This window comes from Chroicocephalus ridibundus, chromosome 1 (assembly GCF_963924245.1).
Source record: "Chroicocephalus ridibundus chromosome 1, bChrRid1.1, whole genome shotgun sequence".
Taxonomy (NCBI): Eukaryota; Metazoa; Chordata; class Aves; order Charadriiformes; family Laridae; genus Chroicocephalus; species Chroicocephalus ridibundus.
The window spans coordinates 213951813-213972142 of NC_086284.1; the positions used below are offsets into that span (position 1 = coordinate 213951813).

Below are 20330 nucleotides of genomic sequence, written 5' to 3' on the forward strand. Positions count from 1 at the left end.
GAGGAGATTTGGGAGCACGTTCTCACATTTGCCATCTCGGCTGACAGAACATCTAAACTCATGGTGTTGGTCCTTACCCCCCTCCCAACCTAAAATGAAAAAGAATTTTGAAGAGGCTGCAAAATTAGAAAAGCTTCCTCCTCAACCCGTGCCGTCCCAAACCTAGAGCTTGCTGCTCAAGCAATTGAATTATTTGAAATATTTAAAAATGCTCAGCACTGGCCCGTTTCAGCTCCCACTTCACTCGCTTCTTCTCATCTCAGGCTTTCACAGACTGTTTTGAAATGTTCAGTCAGCAGTTCACGCACAGTCTAACATCACATCAATACTTGTGAGCTGCAAGTGAAGTAGAACGTTTTTAAGTATGGAGGCCTCAAGGTAAGCGGTCTGATTTCTTACCTACACAAAAAACCTTCCACATAAAACTACTGTGGTCTACCAGAGGTTTTAAAGCCCCTGCACCCTCAATGAAGGCAAAGGGAGATGCAAAACCCCTAGACGTTTTTGAATCAGGCCTACAGTTAGAAATGGAATTTAAAAACCATGGCTTTAAAGTTCTGGAGATGAAAGAACGGCAGATGTAATCAATTTTTTGAAAAAATATATAGTGACTCCTCTGACACAGAAGAAGGCTCAAGCGATTTTCAAAGTCATACGAGCAATCGCAGGACTACGTATGGTGGCTGCACAGCTGGTGGTGTCGTGGTTGCACTACAGCTTCCTACTTCACCGTAAACAAGGTTTGTCTTCACTTTCTGTGAAGAAACAATAGTGAAAAGCTGCCAGAATCCTCCTGCAAGAAGTATTTGGGATCCTCTGAGATGAAAGCTTCTATTTAAAGAAAAGATAAGGCTCAAATGAAAAGCTATGGAAATTGAAGCGTGATAAAAATAAGCTCTAGTTGTGTTAAAATATTTCTAGCTGAGATTGCAAAGTAGACTTTCCCTTTTCTACACTGTGCTAATATAGCACAGTCTGAAGGAAGAAGGACTAGCCTGGGAAACAGCCTTCTAATGGAGACATCGCACAAAAATCTTCGTGGTTAAAATACATTTCAGCTACAAATTAAGACATTGAATTGTTTATTGTACAGACATCTTGTCATTAGGTATTGCTTAAGACACACAACGACCGGTCTGAGACCAAGTGCAACAACTCAGCCCAAAGTAAAGCGTTTGGAAAAAGTCACAGTGAAGCTCCTTAGTTTACGGATATCAGGCACATAAAGGTAACAACAGGCACGTCCTGTAAAAATGCCTCATCCCTTTGGCTTTACTGACTTCTCTTGACTATCGACCAGAGGACAGATTCCAGATTTTAAATTTCCTGAAGTTCATGGTTCCCTCAAAGGGTTTCTAATTGGGCAGTCAATTAACCACCCTGCAAAGTACAGACTTCAGTAACTGGAATTTACACCAAGCCAGAATCATACAGCTAACAAAGACCACATTCTCTAACAGTGCCTTGATGACCCTCTTGTTGGTATAAAAAAACCCCACCCAAAATTAATTCATTTCAGATTTCCCCCTGGGGAGGGACTGCCGCGCAGACGCAGCAATGGAAATCTGAGATGTAGAGTTACTGGGTAAAGGCCGGCAGAGACACTAGTCGCTTGGACGTGTTCGTTCCTTCCCGGCTTTGAAAGAGTTTCACTGGGGAAAAAAAAGAAAATTAAATGTGCCACAGTGATTGGAAAAAATTAAAATGTTACCGTATAACAGCCCCAGAAATAAGGCATGGAGGTGCTTCTGAAGAGCAACTGACAATACAGCACTTCCACCACGCTTGTTTCCCATGGCCCCTAATCCGGGCTGGTCCCGTGGCTGGCACTTCATGTTACTTTAGCTCATGAAGGGGCAGTAAATCTCCATAAGGAAAAACAAACAGGCATAAAATCTCCTCGCCTACACTTCACTCTAATTAATTATGATGCAAAAACTAATTTTCTTTTACTAAATCACCTAGAAACCCCCCAAATCTGAAAGTTATGACTGGATTTTCATGAAATTAAATTGCCTGACCACGGTATATCTCTCCATGCCATTTCTACCCTGCTCTTAAAGCGAAGCAAGAAAAAAAAAATCCCTGTAATCAATGTCTGCAGAAATGTTCACTTGTCCCATGTGCCTGGCGATGTGTTGTTAAAAAAATCATACAATTAGGAGCCTAGAAGATGTAGGAATATGCATTTGGAGCTTTTCCACAATTTTCAAGGTATATCCAACTGTCTGTACATGTTATTAGCAGGTTTTTCAGTGCATGCTATTAACCCAGTTGACTTCTTTCTGGTATCTGTTATATAAATCTGCACTTAGCAATACAGCAGCATAATTTGCTGTGTGGCGCTCCTGTGATAAGGATAAGAGGATTTTTTTTTTATCATCATTACGGACAGTAATAATTCCTAGAGTGATACAGAGATATTGATCCACTGATCTAAAAAAAGCATTTTACAAAGGCAGAGGAGCATTGCTATGCTTATTTTAAGGAATGGGATAACGGAGAGATGATTTGAGAGCAACTCATCTACTGTCAATACAGCACGTCAGTGGCACAGCTACAAATCAAACTGGGGTATTTCTGGCAATTTCTGCGCACTCCAGCTACCCTTGCATGGCTGTCTGTGTTGGCATCTGTGGTCGTGTAGACATTACACAGTGCTAGGAGTCAGGAGGTCTGAAAGTTTCCTTAAGCCGTTTACAATAAGTGATTTAAAATCTTAATCATCTGAGGCAGTTCACTTCTGCTTTTTCATGATAATGAAGCTTAGCACATGATATCACAATCATGAATTTTTGTAAAGCATACTTAGCTCTTCAGAAAAAGTGCTGGATTAAACAACCCTGCAGGCTGAATCCTTCTCTTTGAATAATGAATATAGTACAGGCAGTGGCAAGCTTCTTTAGATAGTCCCATGAACCCTGCTAAAGCGAAGGCCAGACTCCGTGTCTGTTGAGTCCCTAGTTTCTTTATCTCTACAGCCAACACGGTATTTTTATTTTTTAATACTTTTCACAGCTAGGAATTACTCTCTGCCAGCCAGCTAATTTCACAGGGACTATCCCAGAGCCTTCGGAAGGCAATGCTTTTTGGTTGCTGCCTATTTTCTTGTAGCTGGCCGGAATATAACAAGTTACAGATATAAACAACAATTATTTCTTAGATGCAGGAGCGAACAAAAGTGGGGGAAAAAAAAGGTCTCAAGGAAAAAAAAAATAAATCTCAGTTTCTTTAAAATATACTGCTCCACCACTGGAGCTCTGTATCATTATTTTAGCCTCGTTTTACAGACGAGTTTCAAACAGCTGACAATAGGAATTTGGAGTAGAAATGCTGACGGTCCATTATCAGTAGTGACGGCTATGGGTGTGACTTTATTAAAAGTTCTGTCAACTCTTGGCTAGAAACTACAACAGAAACAACCAGTTCAATCTCTCTGCCTCTCTCCCTTTATCTTAGCACTCACATCACACTCATCACGAAGTGTTACATTTTCCCTTGATGCCACAGGATGGGATTTCTCCGTGCTGCTGGAGCCATGAGGCACGCTACCACCCTACATCCTGCCTATGGGCTGACAGCAGACTGTTACCCTACTAGCGGTAAGGTTGCTTTTGTTGTGTAGACATGGCCTAAATACCAATGAATACACTTTTCAGGCTCTTTTATTCCGAGATACCACGATGTGCATTGGTTATGCAACTGAAAAAGATGCCAAAGAGAGTTTGTTGGACCATATTTCCACCTCACTGCTGTGAGCACTGTGAGTTCCTGAAGGCTCTGGCACGGTGAGGACAGTGTTTTCCTAAGACAGTGACTATTCTTCATTCACCCCTCTGTGGCTGGGAGGGAAGCGCATCCGGACGGGTGCTGGGAAAACAAATACTGTTTGTGGCAAAATCCTCCCTCTTGCTTTAGTGAAGCGGCTTTTCACCCTGTGCTTTTTCAGCCAAGCTCCCTCCACTGCAAATCTCCCTTAGCACTTTTCATTTTGGCTGCAATACCAACCACTTTCCCCAACGCTTTGCCTTCTCTCATGGAGTGGTGGTTTTGTGAAGCTGATAAACATCTGCCCGAAAAACTGGCTGGCACAGCTGAGCTCATTTTCAAGTGTGAACATGGGTGTGTAGAAAGCAATTCAAGTTTAACAAGGCATGATGCATGAGGGCATGATAGAATATCAGTCGTGATTGTGACCGAAATAAACCCGAGTGGCAGAGAGGATACAGCTCCGCTACGACTACTGGTGTGTGACCTACCTGGACTGAGATCTTCAGCCTCCAGCAGGAGAGAGCAGCACATTGTATCTACGGTTCTGCTGTCCGGCAGACGACACTGCCCTGCCTGATATGTTGGTGACGTGGCTTGAAAATCTCAGCTTCTGATTATTGTGAGATTGCTGTTCATGGCAGAACAAAACTACCCCACCACCCTTACCTATCCTGTGGGATTTCATAATTAGCTTTTCTATACTCGTACTATGCCCAATGTTTGTTAAATAAAAGCAAGTACGCCGTGGGATTTCTATGGATCCAAGGAAAGATCCATTTCTTTGTTGGGTGATGCTGAGGAGTCATGTATATCTTTTGCGGGCTCAAAACATCCAATGCCCAGATCTTGTTGTTTCATCAGTTGCTTAGCTTCTTTCCCATTTACGTCTTCCATCACCCCTTCCGGGTGCTGCTTACAAAGTGAAATCAGTGAAAGTCAGAAATATTTGTTTTGCTTCAACTCTGGGTCTAGACAGATAATGACAGTGCTCAACTCCACCAGTTAACATTCATTACCGAGCTACAGGAACCAACCTTAGACCTTTCCCCTAGTCTTCCCCAAGGCAAAACCCTGGATCCTGAGGCTCCCCTTGCCTGAAGGGACTGCTGCATCCAAGCCCCAAAAGTTTTGGGATCACGGACTAAACATGCGTAACTGTGTGTAATTTTCTTGCGGCTTCCTATGTAACGTCAAAGTGTCTTTTCAACGAGTCCTTATTATTCAGGAGTAGTACAGTAAGTGCTTTCAAGCAGCACCATGAAATACAGGAATACCTGCAACTTCCCCTGCTGAAATTTGTAGGCATTTTAAAGAAGCTGGGCTGCACACAAAACAAAAAACCCCATGCACAAATTGTTGCAGAAAATACTGTGAATCCTGTAGCCTAGTGAAAACAAGTAGATGCAAAAATAAAGGACAATATCTATACCTATATCTACATGCAAAATGGATACTATTATTTTTTCTGTGCCTTTTGAAAATGTAATAAAATGCATAAACTGTGCTTTCTATGTATTTTTTTTTTCTATAGAAACAGAAGTGATGTTTTCACAGCTCCGCACTTAAAACTACTTTACTCCCCGTGTTGTTAAACGGCCATGGTTAGTACCACAGCATCCTTCCCCATCGATAGACAGGACTATCACTATTTTCTTTTCCACTCAGCACACACCTGACTCAACCTTTTTGAGAAGGTTCATGCTCTGAGAATAATTTCAGGTCCATAAACCATGGAGTTAATACGCAGCCTGGGTCATCAATATACATTTACTTTCCTTTCCAATATGTTTTCAGAGGGCCTTTCCCCAAAAGGCACTTTTGCGCTCAGAAGGGATCACCAGCTATTGAAGTCTGTGCTGCACTTTGTTTCCAAAGTTCAGGTCAGCCGCTTGACCACTCTTGGTGGTGCTGCTAAACACCTCTGCCCTGTTTTTTGGGTTGTGATAGAGGCACGAGATCTAAAAGCTCTTTTTTACAAACTTTTGTCCAGGCAAAGCTCTCGGGTTCAAGCTAACCTCTTTGTTTCTGAGTTACAGCAGGCCTATGTTTTGCATATAGTTACAGAAAACACAGGAATGGAGGAGATGATAGTGCTACAACGTGGGCCAGTTCCCATGACCCTGTATGCCTTCAAGCAGTCATTTACAGTCCTTTTAATTTTTTTTTTTTTTTTTTTTTTTGGCCTTATGCTACAAAGCAGAAAGGGGTCGGGGAAGGATCTTTGATTTTGTGAGAGCAGAAAACTGAGGGTGTTTTCTCAGGGTGCAAAGGAACCTTTCCAGCTGACAAACAGGGCGATAACACAAGTTAATATGTTGGCACCGAGACCTTTCTGACACTGGAAATAAAAGGTGATAATTTCAGTCACTGTGAAAAGTTCACGTGGATACCTTCATCACGTGGGACGTATTACAGCGTAACCTCTAGCTGCAGACAGCGGCTATGCCTACCCTGGCTGTGACATATAGCTCCCAATTAGCACTTAAGGAAGGAGACTTTACAGACTGCACACTCACCTCTGCTCAGCCCATCCGGTCCCCGAAGGATTCGGCATTCTTCTATCTGGCCGAACGGAGAAAACATCACCCTGATATCATTCTCATTACACTTCTTCGAAACCATTCCTATGAACAATTTTCTGTCTTCCACAGCTAGAAGATAAAAATAATGAATGAGCAAAGGCCATTTCATCTTTTTCCTGTGATCAATGCTTCATTACCACATCAAACCAGGCTCCAGTCATGTGAGTCTGGCTCTGTAACTGAAGACAAGTCCTAAGGCAAACACTTTATACTTACAACCTCCCTTCCCCCCTTCTTCCCCCACCCCAAATCTCTCATTTTTCCTTCTCTCACTCCTTTTTCTAGTGGTGCGTGCTGTTTGTATAACGTATTAATTGGCTGCCTTAGTCATTCTGCATATGCCTCCCCATCACGGCTTCTAAGAGAAAAGCATCCTCTGTTAGAGAAACTTTTAAAGATATCTTTGCATAGATTTTAATTCAGATAAATTCCCTCACCTCCTTCATGTATGAAAGAAATCATGACGGGGTGAGGGTGAAGAAGGGATTGTGCGCATAATGATATGAGCTAATGAAAAATATTCCTGAGAAATGTTTTGAGAGAGCGGCTCCTATCTGAGCTTTCAATTCCAGCCAACTTAATGCATGGCACTCGAAAGGCAGATGTGTAACAACTGCTCTGGAAAAAGAAGGCATTAAATTTTCCTGCTTTTTTTTCAGACTGACACAGCCCTCTCCCCTCCAAGAGGACACGAGGCATATTCTAGGGCATCGCTTTAACAAGGGGGCTGCATAATGCTCTCCCGGAGTCAAACCCTTTGATCCGTAATGATGCTGAGTTTGCAAAAAAAAAAAAAAAGACATGGAAAAAGGTGCTCTTTACCTGAATTATTGGTAGAATGTTTCCTGCCTGCACTGTCACCAAACCCAGAAAAAGCTGGACTGCTGCAGCAGGACGCACACAGCCCTGTTAATCAAACTCAAATTTACAGGACTAAAGCTGTGGACTCTTGTCAAAAATGAAATAGGTCATCAAACCTAATTCACCCTGGAAAGACTTTAAAACGTTAACGCATCCTCCCATCTATATTAAACCAAAAATCTAAGTGGTTATTATACAGTATATACACCAGTGCTTTCTTCTCTTGAAATGGCATGTAAATCCAATTCACTGTTAATGAGCAGACTGTCAGAGTTTGCGGGGAAGCAAAGAGAGAAGGAAAGCTTTACTCCAGAGAGTTCTGCAGTGCACTCACTTATTTCTATTATTGTGCAAATTATTTTTGTAACGAAGTATTTTCATTTCTGGGCTTACAAAAAGAAATAATGAATCTTCCCTTGCTCCCCAACTCTCTCTCCTGTATTAGTACGAGTTTGTCAAATGGAATAAATTGCAGCTGAGGAAGAAGAAACTGCATCTATTTTCATATGATTTTATTTGTGTTATACTTCAACACTTGAAGTGCATTTAATAATTTCAACAATAAAAAGAAGAGGTTCATGTTTATTGATCACGAGAGGTGTTTGAAGTATTTTTTTCCTTAGAATCACCGACTTTAAAAAGTGTTTGTAGCTTTTATACAAGCAAGCACCAAGACCATGCATTTTTCAGAATCCGAAACAGAGACCAGCCCCTACAATTGCTGCTTCTCACTCTACAAGCTTACAAGACATTTGCCATGAGTTTAACACCCAGGAGAAGTTTTCCTCAGCAGAGATTACTCAAGACTCAACATTTTCACTGCCACTTTAAATTGAGGTTCCACACGCAGGTTAACCCTCCAGAAAGGGTTAACCAATGATGAATGCATGGGATGAGCCAGTTGTGTACGGATGAGGAGCTGAATATGGGGGATTGCAATTAAGACCTGCAAGTTGGGATATTTATTTATGTCCTACGGTGAAACTTGATGTCTGATTCATAACATATAATTGGCCTTAATGCTGCTAATAATTATTTTAGGGATGGTGAAACTAAATTGCCTTGATCACAGCCCCGAGGAGAGTCTGGGTACTCACCTTTGCTGGGGAAAGGATGCCCGTAACTTGGCTGCTTAAAATTCCTATATTGCCTTGATTAATCTCTTTGAGGAAGGTCCCTGGCCAGCCTGTCCCTTTGACAACAGCCACACACTATGGCCAGGGTGCAGGAAAGGGTATGAGGCAAGGGACCAAGCTGAGCTGCCAAGTATGGACTTCTCCATACCTCAAAACAAAGTCAGGCTGGGGGAAGCATCAATGCCAAGCATGGGTCCAAGCATTGCCTTCTGCTCTGTGTTATGAACCTCTTAACTTCAGAGAATCACAGAATGGTTCGTGTTGGAAGGGACCTTAAAGATCATCTAGTTCCACCCCCCCTGCCATGGACATGGCCACCTCCCACTAGACCAGGTTGCTCAAAGCTCCATCCAGCCTGGCTTTGGAAATTCTGTGTCAGGTAGTACCAGTTGGTTTAAATTTGGGTTGATTTTAGGCTTGAAATACTGTGCAGGTCTACCCTAAAGGTGACTAGATCCCAACTCTCTCCTAAAAATAGCTGCTGGCTGAGTTGGACAAACGCCTGCCATGCCATCCCAAAGGAGGTCCCTGGGGTCCTGCTTCGGTGCAAGGACAAAGACTCAAACCAAAGACATTCACATGCAGATTCAAAAGAAATGAGATGCAAACGGGAAGGCTTTGTTTTAATTTTCCAAGAGTAGCAGACGACAAACTCCCCACCGGCCTTCTTCAGTTTTGCTAGTAAACCTATAAATATGCCATTTAACTAACATGATTTGCAGGTTTTCAGCTTGAGGGTGATTTTATAGTAAATTAAACATCCAGCTCCCGTGTACTGTACATCTTAAAAATGCAGATTTCACAAAGAATGCTCAGAGTACAGAAAACATATTGATATGATGACGTGCTCTGCATTCAGTGCTATTAGTCAGTGCTGATCACTGTTGAAGCTTAAGAAACTTGCTATTCTTTTTTTTTGGCTAGGGGCCCAGCATAAAAATCATTTAGAGGGATGATTGTCAGGATCAAAATGACATGTTTTCACTCCATCTGATAGAACATCTGATATTATTAGGCTGAAAGAGTTTTTAACTGTGTATTCTCATGCAGAGAAAGGAATGCTTTTTCACCTCCGTAAGGCTGTCTGTCTGGATTTGTTTCTGCATTTTTGGTCAGCCACTTCTCTCCTTTTTTTCTAGACTGAATATTTACCCGCCCATGCAGGCGTGGTTTGAGAATCACATAGACAGAGGATTGCAAGAAGTATGGGTCAAATGTATTTAGAGGTTAGCAAACCTCCCTTTTGATCAGCCAAGCCTGCTGATTCACCTGAGCATGTTGGGTTGCTCCCTTAGACCGTAAAATGAGGAGCCCAACACATGCGACCCAACAAAGCGTCGAGATGGGGAAAGGCACTACCTGCTGCTCTTTGGAGAAAGGATGGCAGCCTAAAGCCATCTCACCTAACTTTAGTCATCTGCAGTTAAGATGTCCAGTCTTAGTCCCAGCTAAAATGTTACTGATTAGCTGTTGTCAATGCCAAGAGATCAGCTCCTCCAAAAAGTGATCTCACGCCTCCCAGAAAGACGGGATGGCCCGTTTTATGGGAACTTCTCCTCTGACTACGGACAGGTCTGTTACCTTCCAGCTAACTCCCAACACTTGGTCATCATGATAACATGTCGATGTCCCGAGCTCCAGCTGCAGGGTTGTGAGGAATAAGTGAGCTCTGAGGGACTGGGAAAAGCTGGGAGTGCTTTGGGTATTGAGAGCAGGCAAAGGAGAAGGCTGGGGGAGCGATACCAGGGCACAAGGGTCAGCAATTGCACGCACATAACTCATAAGCAATTCAGTGCTGCTTGGTAACTCTCTCTCCCACACTAGGGGTAGGTTTCAATAATTCAGAATCCAGAAAATCAATGAACATTTTGTGGTCAGTGTTTGATGTAATTATTTCTGGACTTTGCTCATAGGCCTAGTTGTACTTTCTGGCTGTTTTGTACCACTCTGTGGACATGAAGTAGATACAACCATCCGTAAGCAGCTAGTAGGATGGAGTGGCTGAGTACCCCTCATCGATGGAGCAGAAGTAGCCAGAAGGTCACAGTGAAAAAGGCCTGAAGCTCTAGTTGCATGAAGGAAGGTGTGAAACTGCATGGCAACTTGATTAAATAATTACGGGATTCACCTCTCAGCCATCCAAACACATTACAACCACGTGTCAGCTATGTTGCCTGGGCAGTTAGTGCAACACATCCAGTGCTACGCCTGCTGGATCTGGGGTGGGAATCTTTTGACTGAACGCAGGAACCCTGTGTGATGAAGCAGAGATATCTGTCCTAAGATGAGACGTGTTGTTCTCGTAACTCCATCACGACTAGCTCTGCAAGCACTAGTACGGGCCTTTAGGTATCATGTTTGAAGCGAGAGCGCTACGTTAGCCATCAAAAGTTAGCTGAGATGGAGTCTGTCTCTGCCGGGGGAGCTTCTTTCAGACCAGACCCTCCTGCCTTCTAACAGCCCTACATCCAACTTGCAGAATAAAATCCTGAAGGGTCTCATTTTTTAGCTTTACTCAATTTGCTTCAATAACGAGCAGGCTGTACTAGATTGCTTGTGCTAGCCCAGGAGAATAAAGGAGTAGAGATTATTTTCTGTATGCTACAAAAGAACTAAACCCTGTAATAATCATGGGAAATCTCCCTGAAGATTCAACAAACTTTCCTTTTCTCTCTTCTAAATCCCCAAAATTCTGTCCTGAAAAATCAGTTCTACCCCTTTATTATATATTTTTGAGGAGTCCAGTCAGTTAAAGAGTGCGTTTTCCATCCAGAAGTTGCCTTTTCTTTTGAGCAAATCAAGTAATAGTTAATTATGTATAAATGTTTTTGTTGTTTTTTTTTTTCCTCTCATCCAGAAGGGAAGGGGGGAAAACAGACTTTTTATCCCTATTTGTAAACCTGTGAAAAACCCTTGCACACAATCTGTCAAAGTCACACCTGGATCCGGAGCTGCCTGCATTAATTATCAACTTTTCTATGTGTTAGTGATAACATATGGCATTTAATTACTCCCTCCAAATCGGCAAAGTTGTGCCAGTTGGAATTTCAAAATTATTTCTTCAAGTTTTCGCTAATAAAATAAATAAAAATAAATTATAAGATCACTCAGCTACACCCTCCCCTTTTTTTTTAATAGAGATTTTTATTATGTTCCCTGACGTTTTGATCCATTTGAGAGCATCCTGTCCTCAGGATATGTGCCTGAACGTATGGACTGTATTCAAATCCTGATCCAAGAAACATTTAAGTATTTGCTAAATTGTAGCACGTTAGTGGCCACAGACAACTTAAAGAGTCCAGCATGTATTTATGTGTAGGAACTACCTTTGCTTGAAAAAGGGAAAATATCCTTAAACGGACAAATACTGTGAGTGATTAACAGTCGAGATGAATGGTGGAGCCATTAGTCTTGAAACCACGCTTTTCTGGCAGGTCATCCTTAAACAAACATTGTTAAAACTAGGTTAAAAAAACCACCTATCAATACAAAGGTGATCGAGCTGGACCTAAGGGGTGACCAGAACAGGACACACTACAAAATTCATCAGCTGAAAATCTTTCAGGGATGTTACATTTCTGAACAATAAAAGCCTTGTCTCCTGGGTAGACAAATTAATTAGATCTAGAGGCAAGTCCTTCCCCATCAACTCCAGTTGTTAAAAGTTTGGCGGAAGAAATTAAGCTTTGCTTCATCTGCAGGAGCAGAGAGATGACTCAGACACGTGAGCTACTGTACACGGGGAACGGATGGAGACGATTGCATAAATCTACCACCCAGTTTCTACCCAGAAGAAAACAGATCTTCAGGTTGCTAATGAGGTCCTAATCCTGCAGAAGTGCCCCGGCACTTAGTCACCAAATGCATGCAGGAGGTGCCTTTTCCATACCCACCTCCCTGTTTCTAGGAGGCAAGCTTGGCCTTTTGTGCTAAGGGACGGGTTTCTGAAGTGATGTTACATCTAAAGACAGGAACAGTGATGGAGAAGGACGAGCATTTCATCCTGGTACTCCTGGGCTTGGATGCTCATTCAAACCTTTTTGCAAAGGACTCAAGATGGGGAGGGGACATCTTACTACACAGCAAATACTGTTCTTTAAAAACCTCCGTAAGATGAATGAGGGGACCTCTCCTTTCTCCCTGTGAAACCTATCAGGTCTCTCAAGCCTTCACAAACACGTGCAAGCTTAGAAAAATTGTAACGGGTGTTCAGCCTCTCCTACGTATCTTTCCACAAGCTACCTGGAAATTTTGACCAAGAGAACTTCTTTAACCTCTTTGAAACCTGAGAAACACCACTTTACCTATAAAATGTAGTGGCATCCTCCCACTACTCAGAAATCAAAGGGTTTCAAGCATTCCTCAAAAGCTCAAACACCACGGATGATGAAAACCGAGATGCCTTGGTATGCCTGCTTTCTTTCCCCCTTTGAACTTACCAATCTGGTTGAAGAGGTAGTTTACAATTTGCTGTTGGCACAGATAATATACCTCCTCAGATGGATAGCCTGAAGCATATGGGAAACACGTGCCAAACAGGCCTCCGCATCCCCCATGTTGCTGTTCTTTCTTTTTTTGGCTCTCCAAGCTGCTCGCAAACTTTCACCTCCTCCACGGATCCAAAGCCTACACCCTGTCTTTCCGAGGACTCGTAGTGTTGTTACCATCATCATGGCATTAGTTTGCCTTCTGTTCCCCAGCCATTAAAAAAGAAGAGTTCACCACTCCCAGAACATGCCTACCAGAAGTACCCTCCAGGAGTCTAAATTTAAAAAGGTATTTGATTTGACAATCGCAACCTCTGACCTGTCAATGCGCTCTCCCCAAAATACAAAGAAAGCAGAAAAAGCCAATCCCTCATGATTTTCATGCTAGGGGTAGGTGCAATAAGAGAGTATTCCCACAGTGCAGACAGGAGTATCATGCAGATAACCGCGGTCTAACAGCAGCAGCGAGGAGCCAACGTACCCTGCTTTCCAAGCAGGTGCTATTTGCAGAGCAAGACAGAATTTGCACGATTCCCCATAGCGCTTTGCCAATATGTTCAATCTCCTTTAGGAAGAAAAACTTCTGGCAATGTACAACGAACTCTTTGGGAGTCGATTTTGGCCCATTGCCTCTTATTTTTCTAATTTGCCACGGAACTCGAGATGATATTTATCTTTGAAAGAAGAAACCATAGAGGCTATAGTTAGTTCAGAAGGTCCAGGCCAGTGTTCCTGTTAGGGAAAATTTTCCTCACAAAATTTTGCAAGCACAATAAATGCTAGGGAGCGGAGTTTGGATTCCGACGGCGAAGATCTCCCTGACTATAGTGGCGCTTGAAAAATTTGGTCCTCCTGCCCATGCAGGTGACTCTTGGCCTCTCTTCTGAGCATTCACAGACAGCGACAAATCACTGCTAAAGCTCAACCCCAGAGAGGGAACACCACTCCCTTACAAATGGGTGACGGCTCAAATTTTCTGTGCTTGTGGCCAGTTTTGTTTTGAAAGTTGTCCTAATAGGAAACCTAGCATAATGCGAAGTTTTAGTTTCCTTCCAAACTTTACAATCCTTGGAGAAGCCTGAAAATGGGATGCACTACAATTAGCAAAAAAAGAAGCCTTAAAAAAGCCTTGCGGAGAGATTTAGAGCCCAATCATAATTTACATTTGCAGGTATGTAGATCTCTAAGTGCACGGCTTCTGCCCTGATTACTAATTAATGAGGTGCAAAGATGCCTGTTGGAGGAACCAGCTCTGATTATGTGGGCCTTGTGGGAAAATGAAGCTCTTGCAATCTAAGAAGGCAGATGATATCTTTAACATATATTTTAGAAAATTACAGGAACAAATCAAGGGGCAAAATATACACATGTATATATTTTTAAAGAATCACATACAGCCAGGTTGCGTTACCATCCGATTATCTTATTTCCTTGAATATACAAACCTGGCATGTTTAATAGATTTAGCATGCCGTCTATTTTGCATGTCATATACATCCACTTAGGCAGTACCCTAGTATTCTGAATGGATATTACTGTCATTATAGCATTCATTTTACAATCGTTGAGAGGAATAAGTATACTGAGAGCTGTAAGGTGGGTTTCCCAGTTCAGAACCAAGCGTGTGATTAAAACCTAAATTTGGCTCAGATTCAGAAGAGCATCGTTCTATAAAAAGGACGTTTAGGCACACGTTTAAGGCCCATCAGCTGCTCACACGGTTTGTTAACACGGCAATGTTTTTTGTTTCTTTTCTTTTTTCTTTTCACCATTAAATTTTAACCTCCATCTTATCAGTATCAGATGCTCCCGCATCACCTCGCTTCTAGAAGAACACACGGAAAGACGTACGTAGCGAGGTAGGCCATGGCACACAGCAGGTACAAGGAAGACAGTTTTTCAGAACATTTCCTTCCTTCTTTAAAGCTGAGGATAAATGGGAGTTTGGAGCAGGTCAACATCTTCCCCAACATGTCAGGTGTAGGGAAACCGCCTCGTATCATATTCACCACACGAGGAGTAAAGCAAAAACTCCCACAATGTTGTGTTTGTTTTAGTTTAGAGAGAGTCACAGTTAAGTAAAAATAGATTAAACACATACCATTTGACTTTTCACTATCTGCGGGTTTCATCTGAATAGGATGATGCATCTAAAAACAAAAATGAGAAAGAGTAAGGCAGGTTGGATAGTCATAAAAAATCAAGAATCATGTTTTTAATGAAGGGCTAAAAAGATACATGATTAATATTAAACATGTTGAAATTATATACATTCAAAATAACACTATATTATAGGCTTTTAAGAAAAAATAAAATGGTAAAGGAGCATTTTATAACCAAGAAGATTAAAAAAAATAGATCACTGGGCCCACAGGACTCATATAAAACTTTAATTTGCTGTATCTAGTTTCAGAAGACCTCTAAAGTTACAGCCCTCATTAGTTTACGGCATGCTTGGTTTCTGTTTTACCAACTTTTTTCCTTAAGCACAACCACTGCCAAAACCGAGATGGAATTTTCAAGTAATTTAAGAGCTCGCAAGCATTTCAAACATACTCAGCGGAGTTGAGTTTGACAAATGAACTTTGCTTGTAATTAAAAAAACATGTGCTGATTCTTTCAGGACTGGAGAGGAAGAGACTCGTGCTTCCTATAATAGCTTCCTATAACTGTTTAGTATCTCATCTTTTTTTTTTTCTTTCTTAGAATATATTATACATTCATTCATAAAGTTTTCATCACAACACGGCACAATCTGGGCTTCCATAAAATCTCCGAATACTTTTTCCTTCTCAACCTCTTCCTCCATTCATCTCGCCCTTACGGCAAACAAACCCGGTGCCTGTGTGCAGCACGCTACGCCGTACACCACACGGCATCCCACCGTGGCACACTCCGTACGGTAGGTCCTCAGCTTTCAGCACTAAACGCTGCTCTCCTCACGCTGGATTCTTGATAACTCCAACAAAATTTTTTTACAGACAGGGTTTTCTGTTGTTTCACCACAACAGTAGAGCTCCCTCTGACCAGAGCGCGTGGCATTTCCACTGGGCATTGGTTATAGCCACCCACTGCGATGGATTCAGGGAAATTTTGTTACAGCTTCTCAAAAAGCCGTCAGAACCAACCTCACATTCAGTTTCAATGCGGGAGATGTTTAAGCTTGCAAAAAAACCCTACCTTTATTTTCTTTCTGCAGAATTGCTGGGATTTGACTGCACAAACCTTCCGGCAGCAGCAGGGCCGCTGCCTTTTCTCTCCTCAGCAATTCCTCACCATTTCACGTGAGCGTATAAAAAAAAAAATTCTATGCTCTTTTTTGCTTTTGTATCATTTCTCAGTGCAGCAGAGCCAAGTATTGCCTGAAAATGTCAGAGGCGATTCCATTATTTTTTTTTTTTTATAAAAGACTCTTATGGCAAACTTTGGGAAACAAAAAGAGCTGCGCAGGAGAACATCCATGCACTCATATCGAATGTGCTTTCAAAGCAGCACAGCAAACCGAATCTGCATTGCTTTTGGTGGAGTCATTTAACCTCCAGGGATACAGTTGCTAGATTCCTTAGAAAATATAAAATATTGCTGTGAATGTTTCTGTGAGATTTACTCAAAGTCCAGAAGGCTCCCTGGCCCTGCAAATCAATGCATTCCTTGTACCGCTTGCAGAACTCCCCACTGTGCCCCAAGGAAAAGGCAAAGCCACAAGGTAGATGTAGTCACCAGGATGCATAAATTGGCTTCAATTTTAACAATTCTGTTCTCTTTGAATCATTTGTTTCCCAAATGGACTTTAATAGCCCAGCACTTGTCTGCTACCACTCTTATTCGATCTAATTTATAGAAAAAAGGGAACTTCTATTGTACTCTATCTTCCTTAACTAGCGCTTAACATTTATCCTGGCATCAACAATACATTGGGCACTGCAGGAGACTTTAAATTCATGGGAATGTGATGCAGCATGTCCACTCAGCAAGCAAAAAGTGAAAGACGAAAAAAGGTGTAACTTGCTCCATGAGCCCGTTGCAGGTATTGACGTCTCTGCGGAGCAACGGAGTGGTGCGAAAACAGAGGAAAGAAAATTGAGTATTGTAAACTTGGGAATATGCAGGTTATAGAAGAAAAACCCAACAGGAATCCAGACCTTATGTAGACAGAGAATCACAGAATATCTCAAGTTGGAAGGGCCCCATCTATCGCTCTATCTAGCTGCATTTATATGTTCCCGAGTGGAGATATTTTGAAGAAAGGTAATTCTAACGATGTTAAAAACACTTTCATTTTTCAAACTCCCTGATCCAGAGAAGCCAACTTTAGACCAAACTCATGTCCCACAGTCACAATATAAAGATCAGTGTTACCTGACAAACACAGCTACCACATCAGAAATCATCCTCTTCTGTTATGCATAATTACCCCAAGTTCATTAATTCGGTAACCTGTTATGTTGGCAAAGCAAGAGGCAAAGATTTAACAAGATGCTTCAACTGGGTTTTGACTTGATTTCAAAGGTTCCTGCTGAAAAACTCGTGGTCTAAATTCTCTTCGCACCGGCCAGCCGAAGTCAGGAGCGATGCCGTTCTGCTTAACAAAATCATATCGGCGCAAAACTAATAAAAGATTCAGATCAGGCTTGGAGGCTTTAAACCACAGAATACCCATGGTAAAATGGATGCGATACACAAACATGGCTTCGGCGAAGAGGAAGGTGGAAAAATACGTTACTGACAGTTTCCTAACATGAGAGGGCTCGTGTTGAAGCTTGTTTAACCCTGACCATCACCAATTGATACGTTAACAACCTTTAACACTAGATTCAATAAAACATGCCATTTATAACCTGAAATGGGTTTTACAGAGTCACTGGTTCGCATCTCATTATTAAACTCATTGCTGACCTCTAGAGACAACTGCCGTGACAATACATATTATAAGCTCTCTACCCATAAAATATTTAAAAGTAAGTGTAAAAAGGAAAAGAAAAGAATGAATCTCAAAGAAGTGTGCAGTGAATAAGAAAATTAAAGGGGCAGAGACAAAGGCTAAATAGGTACTATCCTTTCACTCTACAACAAGCAAAAGAGAAAATAATCTGTGCGGTTTATATCTTGCTTGTATAACTGCAGGCTATAAAATAATAAAATAGCTGCGCTTTCCGAGGCCCTCCAAAAGATTATAGATGATATAAACCTGTTTCAAATTAGATGCCACCCACTAGAATCATGTCATCTACTGAAATGAAGGATTTCATGTCTTATCAGAAAGCTGTTATTGTAGCTATACATCACAAAGCCATACACTTATGGATCTCAAGGTAAGTGATTTCTCAGTATGTCATGTTGTCACACAGAAAAACAGGAAACATTTTCTTCCATGCTTGAAGAAACCTTTGCTTATGAAAATGCAGTATTTATGAATGCTCTGTTGCAATTAATAAATAGGCAAGAGTGAGAAAAGTAACTGCAGTAAATAATTTATAGACGTTAACATCATGCTGTGCTCAGGCCCTTCAGTAGCAAAGAACGACGCAGCTCCCAGGCAAGTTCTTTCTGAGTGTGGGCAGCTTCCCCCGGCGAGCACCGTGCATGGGGATATCGAACCCAGAATGGAGAATGGGCTGTAAGGAATAACCTCTCCTTGGCAATATTTGAGAGAGCTCTTGGGGATGCAGCTGTGCAGCCAGTCACGGCACGACCCACCTTTCCTATACACGCTCGCTAGCCAGAGGTCTCAGAACACGCCATCGCCACTGTTTTACCGCCGAGAGCAGGGAAATGGCTGTTGCCCAAGGCGGCGCGGTGCCTTGTGGCAGCGCTGGCAGCAAAGCGGGGGCTCCGTCCCCCGCCTGCGCTGTCACGGAGGCCACGCGAAGCCCGGGGCCAAGCACATCACCGCTTCTCCTCGGGCGCATCCCAAGCAGGGGTGCTGATGTGGTCCACGGGAAGCAAAAAGGAAAAGAAACGGTTGTCAAACATGCAATCCTGAAAATCCCCCTGAAATCAATGGGAATCTGGCCACTGGTTATGTTGAGGGCAGCAGCAGGACCGAGCCATGGCCTAGAATTACAATGGACTAGTCATAGCTTTTTTTCCCCCTCTTTTTCCTGAGTACATCCCACTGTATGTAAATATCACTTCATTAGAGAAAAAAACCACAGTCAAGAAACCCAAACACCTCTCGCAGGCGCGCGTCCTCTCCAGCTTTAGAACCTCAAAGTCATCTTTTTGACAATAATAACGCTACCTATTTACATTCTTGTCAAAGCCATGTGACATCTGCACGGGAGAAAGCAAGCCGGCTAAGAGTCTATTTCTGGCAAAAATATTGCAAGGAAATTAGATTAACCTGGGTGGAATTCTATCTGGGAATTTGGAGTCTGTCGTGGTGATTAAGTCATCATTTCTGTCAGATTACTCTAATCGGCTGTCAAATACGTTTCCACAACCCCATCTGTAACTTGGCATCCTCGTTATTCAGTCGATGTTACCTTCTGTATACAAAACAAACACCAAACAAGGAGGTGCGTGCAGCCTAGCATTTAGCAGAGTCATTAGCTGTGATTACTATTGTGTGCTTGCACATTGCACGACTCCATCAGCTTACGGCTTGTTTTGTTTAGTCAGGGGACGCTTCAAATCAGGTGTAATCTTAAGCCTGGAGCGCTAGGGGTGAATGGGGAAGAACCGTCTCCAGGCATGGCCGAGCATGGGATTGGCACGCTCCAAGTCAATGCTGCGTCACCAGCGATTGCTTAAATCTCATTTCAGAGCTGTCAGCATACTTGGTGGAAAGGCTTTTGGGCACCTGCTTTCCATCCATTTCCTGAAGAGAAATGGGCATTCAGATGTTGTAGGTAGGCTAAAGACTTCCCGCGAGCAGTAATTTCTGCGAATGAAGCAAGGTTTGTAGGCTGAGGCAGCCAACACTCTAAATGATCTGTATTGGCTGGTTAAATAAGAGGTATTTTGTTATATATGTGAGGATGTTTATCTTACAGAGGACTTGGGTGATTAAAAAGCAGGAAATGCCTTTCAGTGAAGATGAAGGAGCTGATGGGCTCAATTTGCTGCAGCTGTGTTGAGTCTGTGAAATTCAGGTGCCCTCAGCACCTCCTAAACTCTGGCCATGTAATTAGACTATGAAAAATCATTATTTTATGGTCCACTGCAGAAAACCACCTTCATACATGATTAGTACATCTATTAGCAGCTTTTATTCTCCGTTCCTGCCACCGCAGACTGCACGTGCCTCGCTCCTACTATTCCTTCTGCCTTGAGGAAAGAAAACCACTCATCAAGAAAGGATCCCAAATGCACATAAACCTGCCCGTGCCTTCACCCAGCTCAGCACGTCAGCCAAAGGCCACCTCCCAAAAGTCCTCTAAAGTTAAGCACAGCACGCCTTTACATCATGGGAGTCTAGGGTGTGTGTGTGGAGGACGTTATCCATGACTCCTCACTCCTTACCGTTCCTCTCATCATCTTGCTGCAACCCT

At 42.4% G+C, this 20330-nt stretch overlaps 1 protein-coding gene across 14 annotated transcripts in view; it reads right to left on the reverse strand.

Annotated features, from left to right (window-relative positions):
* CELF2 (CUGBP Elav-like family member 2) overlaps window positions 1–20330 on the reverse strand; it is a 561996-nt gene that overhangs the window by 62839 nt on the left and 478827 nt on the right. For all 14 annotated transcript variants that reach the window (XM_063323650.1, XM_063323640.1, XM_063323637.1 and 11 more), the window contains 2 exons: window positions 14939–14987; window positions 6288–6422 (listed from right to left, as the gene is read on the reverse strand). In XM_063323650.1, the coding sequence (XP_063179720.1) occupies window positions 6288–6422; window positions 14939–14987 (184 nt within the window). The remainder of the gene's footprint in view (window positions 1–6287; window positions 6423–14938; window positions 14988–20330) is intronic.